We start from the raw sequence: 11,371 nt of genomic DNA, 5'->3' as shown, positions 1-11,371 counted from the left end.
AAAAGGAAAGATCAAATACATGACATAAACACATGGTAACAGAAGATCAGCTCAAATAAAATCATACCAGTATTCTTGTCTCCTTGCTATTTCCTGATTTATTCTAGATGTAAGAGTACATTGAAAATTATATGTAAGAAACATGTAAACCTCACTTTTGATTGTTGATTTATTAGGTTAGACCAGACGATTTCACAAGAAAAAAATGTATTGGTCTTTTTATACTAAAAAACTTGAAGGAATTGGTATTGATAATCATTTGTTTCTAACACAGAAGTCATTTGGATTGCTTACCCTTCAGTTTTTATTTTATTTTATTTTTTTTATGTAGTGTTGATCATAATCACCAGATCGTTTTACATTAAGACAAAATTATGGTATTACAGAGCCTCTTTTTAAATCCTCTTTTTGAAATGCCATCTAATGTATCGTCTTCTTTAATCATTAATTTGTTCAATGCTTGGATCACTAAAACGATGGACTTGATCGATTAAACAAAAGGCCATTGGCAAACTACACATGCACTGCTGAAGAAGTTGAGCTAACTCCCGTATGAATTGTAGAGGGATTAGTCAGGAATCTCAAAACCTATTTTCCTCCTAAATTGATATGTTTTATTACAAATGTTCTACTGAGTGTTTTTTTTTTTTTTTTTTTTTTTTTTGAAAGGTTGTTTTCAAGTCTGGAAATCTACTGATATTGCGAGAGGTGCAGAGGGTGTGTGTAGAAGCACATTGTCATGACTTTTTTATGTTTTAATATTTTATAGTATCGTATGTCTTATTGGTTATCTTAATGGATTGCTGAATCTCTTGTCAGTACAACAAATTTACCTTTGGGTGCTAATAAAGATACATTGAACCTTGAAGTTAGACAGTTTTGGTTTTGTGTTGTATTGAGAGAAAAAAAGTGATATTATTTCAAATATTGCACTAAGCATTATTTAAAGGGTTCATATGATGCAATTTAAATATTTCCTTTCTCTTTGGATTGTTACAAGCTCTTGGTGCATAAAGTTGCAAAAGTTACAAAGACTAAAGTCTCAAATCCAAAGAGATATTCTTTATCAAAGTTAAGATGCATCCAAACCCTCCTAAAACGCCTCGTTTAAACACGCCCCACATCTCTACCTTACTGTGAGAAAATATTTGCGTAATGCCGCCCAAATGTTCACGCAAAGAAAGAAGATGTGGTTTCAGTAACAGTTAGTGTTGAAGCAGTCGTGTCAGAGAGATGTGTGTGGATCTAGGAGAAAGAAAAATAACTTTATTTGTTCTTCTGAAAGTAGATGCATTTAGGAATCTTTAAAATTACTTACAACAGAACAGAAACACATTTTATGGACATTTTATGCACATTTTTTGTGAACCAAAGAGGAGGTCATTCTGACTTTGCTACAACAATCTTTAATCAATCAATTAGTTTAGGTATTTGCTTTTGACTGTGCTTTTTTGAGTTTTGCATGTCGTGTGTGTGTGTGTGTGTGTGTGTGTGTGTGTGTGTGTGTGTGAGAGAGAGAGAGAGAGACGCTAACACAGTAGAATTACAGTGTACAGTACAGTGGCTTGTGTACCACAAACACATACGAGCTTCATCACTGTGTCTGTCACAAGACTCTGTCCTCTTTCAGACTTAAACTGATGGTGAAACTAAGGACATTATTAACTGTCTTTACATTTGTTTTGAAAGATGAATCTCATGATTATGGAAAGAGGCCGTTACATTTCCTTCGAGTGCTTGTGTTGTTCAGCCAATCACAATGCACTGCGTCAGTTGGCCAATCAGAGCAGACTGTGCTTGTCAGAAGGAGAGACTTTGTAGAAAACTACGCGTTTGAGAGAGTCAGGGAATAGAGGACATACAATAATGTAAAGTATTTTAAAAATAATGTATTTTTTGAACATTAAAGCATGTCAACATATTCTGTTACACCAAATAATGATGTTTAAAAAAAGCATCATATGACCGCTTAAAAGAAAAAACACTTTTGACATAGTGCTGGACCGAGTTGTAAAACGCATTCGCTGCCAATCAGCAGTAAGGGTCGTGTCTAGTGATGATAGGGAGAGAGCAATAGAGACCTACTACATTACTCAATAATGATGTGAAGGTATTTGCCATTATTTTTTGCAGAAAGATAAAAATAATGCTTAGAACTAATTATAGATGATCAGGATTCATGAAGGACAGACATATAAGTGATAGTATTCATTTGGTCCTAGAGTTAATTGATTATAATGAGTACATTGATGGTGAAAGTTTTATAATTTCTGTGGATTTTTATAAAGCATTTTACGTTGTTAACCACAAATTTATGTTTGAGACTTTGGATTCATTTGGCTTTGGTGATTTCTTTAAACGGGGCATTTATACTTTATATAAGGGGTGTGATATTTCAGTAAAACTAGCAAAAGGCACTAAAGTATACCCCCAGATTTCTCTTAGAAAGAGGCAAAAGGCAGGGATGCCCAATATCTCTTTTTTGTAAACCAGACAATGACTGTTTACATGAAAAAATATATATAAATTGCATGGAATCAGGATTTTAGGAAGATAAATGAAATGCTGTCAATTAACAGATGATACAACAATATTTATAAAAAAAAATAATTGATTGTTTGAATGACTTTTCATTTGTTTCAGGGTTAAATTTTAATTTAAACAAATGTGAGTTGTTCGCTCTGAAAAATCATGAACTTCTTGATATTTACGGCATCCCTGTGAAGAATATTATTACCTATTCAGGAATCTAAATATGTAACTATTAAAAGAAAGGGGGCAGCTTAATTTTCTACCTGTGATTAATAGTTAAAAAACTTAACCTAAGAGACCTGTCAATTAACTGAATTATTTTATCAGGAACTGAATGTTTATCTCTTCTGCTCTTTCCTGCTGTTTTCACATTAAAAATCTTTACAATTTCATTTGGAGAAATAGGTCTCATTACATTACAAAAAGGTCCCTTAACTATTTTGGTAGGAAATGGAGGCTTAAATGTGCTTGACTTCAGAACATCAAATGCAATTTTAAAGATTGGATGGATCAAGAATGACTTTCAATGCAAAAATAAAATGTGGTATTTAATTCATAATCTAATCTTTCAAAAGATGGGTGGTCTTGCTTTTCTGTTTCAATGTAAATTTGTAATAAGTAAGAGTCCAGTTAGATTAATTCATTTTCACAAGCAGGTGCTACTCTCACGGACGCTTATATAGAACAACAATTTCTCTCCAAATAAATGTATATTTTAGAATAACAGGTTTATAATTTATTTTTATTTTATTTTAATTTATTTTCTTCAGAAATGGGTAGACAATAGTATTATATTTGTTAAACTGTTATTTAATGTAAATGGGCACCTGTATATCACATATAATTTTTTTTTTCAAATGTACAATATTCCAATAATCCCTAAAGAATATTGTATAGTGTTTGATGCTTTATCATCTAAATTAAAATGTCGATTTAAAGCAAATGTGAATAAGGAGAAATGACGTTGCAAGTAATGTTTTTACTATTAATGATAGAAAATGGAATAATTACTTTATCGGGAAGTTATTAACAGAATACAGCCCGATATCTTCTAAATCATTCTGAATTTGAGTGCATTAACTGGAAATTTTCATGGTTGCTGCCTAAAAAGATAATGCATGACAAATTTTGGTTAAGGTTTTTATTTTGACAGACAAAGATTGCCACCAAATGTGGCCTTTATTTTTAAACGTTGTTTGATTATGGGAAAATACCATATACACAAACAGAAATGATCTGAAGGAAACCCCAACTTATTGTTATTTCAGATAGATATAAAAAATGGTGCTGGTGAAGTAAATACTACATAAAACAAAAGTAATTTCTACATTAAATAATTAATTTCAGGTAAAAATTAAATAAATAAATAAAGTCAATTCTATATTACTTACCAATTTAAGCTTGTAGAAATTAAAGTTTGAAATTATAAGCATATTTTACTTGGAATTGATTGTTATGTTTACTGGGATTCTTTAACCCAATACCAAAGTTATGATCCTGTTTTACCCATCATTACCTGGGGCATTGATAATTGAAAAGTTTAAAATTATCACTGTTTTTGAGTTGTATTTACACTGTTTTATTATTGATTTTGTTTATTTTGATTTTGATTTTCATTAGATTTAGTAACTTTCTGTTTGGTGATACCATTTATACTCAAACACTATTCATTGATTGTTACTGTAATTGTGTATGGTGTATCAAGTATTGAGGTCTGTGTGTTCATTTGGCTAATAATTATATTGAGTGGACATATTATCTTCAAAAGAAAACAAGCTGTCTACTTATTTACACGTATGCAAATGAACCACATGCTTTAATGGCATGGTTATTTTCCAGTTCTACCTTGTTTGAGTAAATTATATAAACTGTAACTGAGTGTAATGTACTCGAGGACAAAATATTTAACAAAATAACTAGATAGAAATTACTCAACAAACACTATCTGGCCATGTTAAATTTACTCTAACCGTTGCTAAATGTACCTAATTTAGTTATGTAGATTTTGCTTACATTTATGAGTGCAAATCTTAAATCTACTTATTGTTTTTTTTTTGTTTGTTTTTTTATCTCAGTGAAGGGAAGGTGTTTTTTGGTCATTTATGAAGTCACTTCTCCTCAGGTTCACACAGCTGTAGAGAATCACAAAGCCGCAACCATGTTTGAACTTTGGAAGAGAACCGAAGTAATTTTTGACCAAGATAATGGACTGTTTTATTTAAAGGAAATAAATAAAGAAAGAAAAACCAGAGGACTAGAACACAAAAATATATTGTAAATAAACTAATTTGATCTTTTTGCGAATAATATTTAGTATATAATATATTTAGACTATATTTTAAAATGGCCTAAACACACTCTCTTTATTCATAAAGAATTTGCTGAAAATGACTTCGACATTTATTCTCTCACACATTAAATTATGAATCACACTTATAGGCATATTTTTTTTCACTGAAAATAAGTAGTGTAATTTAACAGCATCATATTAAATTTTTAGTTACCTTACCTAATTGGTGCTCAGCTTCTGTGAAAAGTAAAGTCTGTGTTCTTTGATTTGATTCTTAATCATTTTGACACGCGAGGAAGACTATCCTAAAATGTAAGTTTTAATATTGTAACTAAACGTCTTGTCATTCTATCAGCAAACTGAGCTGTTCAAGCTGCTGTCGGGTCATTAAATATCAAGCCTGTATTGTTAATGTTTCTCCTGCTATCACAGCTGGTCTCATCCTCTGAAAGCTTCTCTCTGCGGTCAACACGCTGAGGCCGTGTTGAATGGACAGATGTTTGTGTCAGACAGCTGCGACTCTCACCTGAGCTGCTGTCTGAGTCTGCGTGGCTCTACGACCCGCTGCACGACTGCTCAAAACACGCTGGGGGCAGGACGGGCAGGTCATGTGATGCTGGTTCAGGACAGTGATTGGTGGTGGCAGAGGGGTGCAGCCAATGTGGACGGGGTTTGGAGACCAGCACCCACGGCAGGCGCTCTTGACAGACATCTGTATGTTTTGAGAGGGACTTTGGCTGATTCGGCCCGTGATACGCCATGGGTGCACCGTTACGAGCCACAGAAAAAGTGCTAGGACAAACTGGGAGCAATGCTGGGACTGTACACGAATCTCGCCGCATGTGCTTTACAGCTGCCTATCAGCCTGAAGAGCAAAAGAGTGCAAACTAGGACAAAATAAATGTCATTTTTTATATATATATACATTATGCCATTTTCCTGCAGCTTTACTCAGTTTCTTGTGCAGCTCTACTTTCCTCATGAATATTAGTTGTAATAAATGAGGTTCATTCAGCAGGCAGTTGTTGGTAAGTGAGCACAGTCTGGTATTTTTTCCCCCTGACAAATGTTGTGTGAGTGACAGAACAGTCCCAGAAAGTGATATTTGAATAAAATAATATCAACACTGATTGACTGATGAAAATGCAACATGCATTTTCTATTTTTAGATTAGTTTCCTGCTCTTGTACCTCATATGTAAATACATTTACGTTGTATGGACCTTTTTGTGCTATATTATGTAGCTCCTGCTGCTGTTCCAGAGTAAAAATGGTGAATGTGAATTGTAGAATTAAAAAGGAACCTTTTTATCTGGCTTGACCCCATGTCTAGTCATATGCATGTAGATCAGAATTAAATGTACTGTTATATAAGTTGGCATTATTTTTATATTTTGGCATATAGCTAAAATTATAAATTCTACTTATTGTTATAAGTATGGAATAACCATCACTTCTACCACAAAAGACTGCTTTTTAAGTTATCTTCCTGATGTATCCGAATTCCTTAGCATATCCAAAACCTCAGAACAACTTGATGATGTAATAGAAACTATGGACTCTCTCTTTTCTAGCACTTTAAATACAGTTGCTCCTTTACGCTTAAGGAAGGTTAAGGAAAACAGTTTGACACCATGGTATAATGAGCATACTCGCACCCTAAAGAGAGCAGCCCAAAAAATGGAGCGCAGCTGGAGGAAAACAAAGCTAGAGGTATTTCGTATTGCTTGGAAGGAAAGTAGCATATCCTACAGAAAAGCATTAAAAACTGCTAGATCCGATTACTTTTCTTCTCTTTTAGAAGAAAACAAACATAACTCCAGGTATTTTTTCAATACAGTGGCTAATTTAATGAAAAATAAAGCCTCAACAAGTGTTGACATTTCCCAACATCACAGCAGTAATGACTTTATGAACATTTTTAATTCTAAAATTGATACTATTAGAGATAAAATTGTAACCGTTCAGCTACAGTATCACATCAGACAGTGCACTATAGACCCCCTGAGTAATAGTTCCACTCATTCTCTACTATAGGAGAGGAAGAATTGTATAAACTTATTAAATCATCTAAACCAACAACATACCATCTAAGCTCATAAAAGAGGTGCTTTCAGAAGTCTTAGGTCCTCTTCTGACTATTATTAATTTCTCATTGTCATTAGGATATGTCCCCAAAACCTTCAAACTGGCTGTTATTAAGCCTCTCATAAAAAAAACACAACTTGACCCCAGAAAACTTTTTAATAACCAATCTCGAATCTCCCTTTTCTCTCCAAGATACTAGAAAAGGTGGTATCCTCACAATTACATTCCTTCTTAGAGAAAAATAGTATATGTGAGGATTTCCAGTCAGGATTTAAACCGTATCATAGTACTGAGACTGCTCTTATCACCTGATCATGGTTGTATCTCTCTATTAGTTTTATTGGATCTTAGTACTGCATTTGACACAATTGACAACAATATTCTTTTGCATAGACTTGAACACTTTGTTGGCATCAGTGGAAGTGCATTAGCATGGTTTAAATCATACTTATATGACAGCCATCAGTTCGTAGCAGTGAATGAAGATGTATCATGTCTATCACAAGTGCAGTATGGAGTACCTCAAGGCTCAGTACTAGGGCCGCTACTCTTCACGCTTTATATGTTACCCTCGTGAGATATCATCAGGAAACATGGTGTTAGCTTTCACTGTTATGCTGATGATACTCAGCTCTATATTTCTTTGTGACCCGGTGAACCACACCAATTTGAAAAACTAATGGAATGCATAGTCGATATAAAAAACTGGATGACGAGTAATTTCTTTTTCTGAATTCTAAAAAAACAGAGGTGTTAATTATAGGACCTAAAAACTCTGCATGTAATAACCTAGAACACTGTCTAAGACTTGATGGCTGCTCTGTCAATTCTTCGTCACCAGTTAGGAACCTAGGTGTGCTATTTGATCGCAGTCTTTCCTTAGAAAGCCACATTTCTAGCATTTGTAAAACTGCATTTTTCCATCTGAAAAATATATCTAAATTACGGCTTATGCTCTCAATGTCAAATGCAGGAATGTTAATCCTTGCATTTATGACCTCAATGTTAGATTATTGTAATGCTTTATTGTGTGGTTGTTCTGCACGCTTAGTAAACAGACTACAGCTAGTCCAAAATGCAGCAGCAAGAGTTCTTACTAGAACCAGGAAGTATTACCATATTAGCACACACTGCACTGGCTCCCTATCAAACATTGCATAGGTGATAAAATATTGCTTATTACTTATAAAGCCCTGAATAGTTTAGCACCTCAGTATTTGAATGAGCTCATTTCACTTTATAATCATCTATGTCCGCTACATTCTCAAAACGCAATTTGATAATACCTAGAATATCAAAATATCAAAACTGAAAGAAAATTGAAAACAGAAATGTAAATGTTGAGGTTGTTCCTGTGAAGCTGCTGGAAATACACTTCATTCCAGAACACACAGATTCTCAGTCTCCACCACATTCAAATGAACACACTTCCATAGAAATTACAGCAACAAAGTCCAACACAAACATCAACAGAAGGAAATACATGAATGAGGAAGAAGAATGAAAAGGGCTTTTGTTTTAAACAAATATTTTAATAAAAACATAAAGTGATGGATGAGAGCAGATATAATCATCACAGAGTGTGAAGCTGAAGACAGAAACATCAGACTCAGAACAGAAACAGGCGACCTCTAAAGTAAGAACGACTCACATATTAATTATTCAAATATAATTAGACTTGATGTTAATAGAGATGTTAATATTATCAACATTTTTGTGAATCCTATTAGGTTCCTTAGATGCTTTTTTTAAAATTCAAAGTGTATCACTTTAAGATGAAAATAAGAGTATCTGAGTTTTTCAATGTGTTTCTTCTTCAGAAATGGAGCAAACTCTATATTTCATTCTTCTTCTCGTTGGTGAGTGTTTGTGGTTTTATTTATGGTTTCTAGTTTCATTAGGTTTGATGCTGTTCTGAAAAGCATTAAAGCAGCGTCTCTCTTTCACAGCTCTCTGCTCCGTATCTGAATGTGTTCAGCGTCAGTATCACTTTATAAATGAGAAGAAGACCTGGACTGAAGCTCAGAGATACTGCAGAGAGAAATACACAGATCTGGCCACCGCTGACAACATGAACGACATGAACAAGCTGATGAAGAGTGTGATTAATGTACGTTTCTGGATTGGGCTGCAGAAGACGGGTCGTGATCAATGGCATTGGTCTTCAGGTGAACCTGTTCTCTATCTGAACTGGGCGACTGGACAACCACAAAATAACAATTGTTCTGTGATGAGAAATGGAGAATGGCATGTTGTGGGATGTGATAGGTCCCTGACTTTCATCTGCAGTTCCTCCAGTAACAGTGAGTACATCTCTCTACATTGACAACAAACTTTTTAAAAAGATGCATCATATTCAGGTTGTCAGCCCTACTCCTGCAGATCCACTGTCCTTTAAAGTTTATATCCAGTACAATTTATATATATATTAGTCTAGAATCTAACATTTTAAATGGACGGTTTACCAACATGTGTTTCCACTGCTGCTCCTGTTCGCATCCAAACTCTAAAGCAGCATAATAATAATGAACAAACTGATTCACAAATCTATTTTCATGTGTTTTTTTCTGAAAGCGAACAAAACACTCATCTTTATAAATCAGATGATGAACTGGAGAAATGCTCAGAGATACTGCAGACAGAATCACATTGATCTGGTCAGTGTGAGAAACCAGGATGAGAATCAACAGATTGAGAAGATCATGAATGACAGTCTGATATCTGAAGCTTGGATCGGTCTGTTCAGAGACTCATGGCAGTGGTCAGATCAGAGTAACTCTTCATTCAGATACTGGATGTCTGGTCAACCTGATAATTTTGGAGGTGATGAAAACTGTACAACTGTTGAACAGAGCGCTCGGGGACAATGGAATGACATCTCTTGCACCAATCAGTTTCCTTCATATAACCGCCTGTTTCCTTTTGTGTGTCATGAAGGTGAGTAGATGTTCACAAAACACACAACCCATCATCTCCTCCAGATCTCTTCAAGTTCCCGCTACATGTCTGACATGACAAATTCATCCACAGTGTTTGTTCTGATGTTGTTTTTGATCAGTCTCTCTCTAGTTTCTGCTTGTGCTCTGTTTGGTTTCCAGATAAACTGATTGTGATCAGGGAGAATCTGACGTGGTCTGAAGCTCTGAGATACTGCAGACAGAATCATGTGGATCTGGTCTCGGTTCATTCAGAAGAGATGCAGCGTGAGGTGATGAACGTGGTACACCTGGCGTCTACTGCGGAGCTGTGGTTGGGTTTACACAACTACTGCATCATGAACATGTGGCTCTGGGTGAGTGGAGAGACCGTGTGCTATCAGAACTGGGCTCCAGGGAACGGCACAGAACCAGAAAACTGTAAACTTGAGAAGAGAAAAGGAGCAGTTCAGTCTGGAGGAGATCAGCGCTGGATCAGCCGTCCTGAAACTGACAAACTCAACTTCATCTGCAGCAGATATTAAGAGTGAAGGACATGTAAATTGTGTGTTTTCTTGTTCAATCTTTTTACACTTCATTGTTTTTCTGATTTACTTATATTTTTTCTTTGATAGCTTCTGAGTGAATCTGATTATTTGGTTTTAAAAGTGTCAAAGTCTTGCTTAAGACTGAATAGAATTATAATGACGTAATATGATATTATCAAAGTTTTATAACATCAATGTTTAATATAGTTTAATTGTGTAAACACTAAGATGATATATGTTTGTTTTAAGAATCTATCTGTATATTAGAGATGACGGTTAATTGTGTTTCTTGGAGCAGCAGCTCTATATTCTTTGTTTCTCAGCAGAATGAAATCCGGTTAGTAATTGAAAAGCAGAAGTAAAGGTTGGGTATATAATATATTGTGTTTGATCAAAAAAGGAAAGATCAAATACATGACATAAACACATGGTAACAGAAGATCAGCTCAAATAAAATCATACCAGTATTCTTGTCTCCTTGCTATTTCCTGATTTATTCTAGATGTAAGAGTAGAGCGCCCCACAATGTTCCAATGTAAATCTGTGGTGAAATTGGAACTGCAGTGTCCTGCTTTGTTTAATGACCAATATGGGATGGCGTAGTACTCTCTGGGGTACTCTGGGTTCGGGCCACATCCCTAGCTCGGAGCCCTCCACCCTCCACCTGGACAGCACGCCAAATACGCATAAACTTACGGTATTAATATACGTAGATATGAACTCGTGAATTAGACCAGATGATTTCTGGTTTATGTCTTTTTGTACTAAAAACTTGAAGGTACTGTTTTTGAGAATCATTAGTTTCTAACGCAAAAGTCATTTGGATTGCTTACCATTCAGTTTTTTTTTTTTTTTGTTTTTTTTTTTTTATGTAGTGTTGATCATAATCACCGGATCGTTTTATATTAAGACAAAATTAAAATTATGGTATTACAGAGCCACTTTTTAAATCCTCTTTTTGAAATGCCATCTAATGTATCGTCTTCTTTAATCATTAAT

The 11,371-nt window shown here is 34.7% G+C and overlaps 1 protein-coding gene across 1 annotated transcript; it reads left to right on the top strand.

The window, feature by feature from the left end:
* The first annotated feature begins 8,731 nt into the window (after positions 1–8,731).
* On the top strand, positions 8,732–10,369 carry LOC128017473 (macrophage mannose receptor 1-like). The gene is made up of 4 exons (XM_052602886.1): positions 8,732–8,768; positions 8,859–9,197; positions 9,484–9,846; positions 10,008–10,369. The coding sequence occupies exons 1-4, from the start codon at positions 8,732–8,734 to the stop codon at positions 10,367–10,369; spliced, it is 1,101 nt and encodes a 366-aa protein (XP_052458846.1).
* Positions 10,370–11,371: the final 1,002 nt, after the last annotated feature.

Source organism: Carassius gibelio, chromosome A7, assembly GCF_023724105.1.
Source record: "Carassius gibelio isolate Cgi1373 ecotype wild population from Czech Republic chromosome A7, carGib1.2-hapl.c, whole genome shotgun sequence".
NCBI lineage: Eukaryota > Metazoa > Chordata > Actinopteri > Cypriniformes > Cyprinidae > Carassius > Carassius gibelio.
Note: the sequence above shows the minus strand (reverse complement) of the source record. Positions and strands in the feature narration are given on the sequence as shown.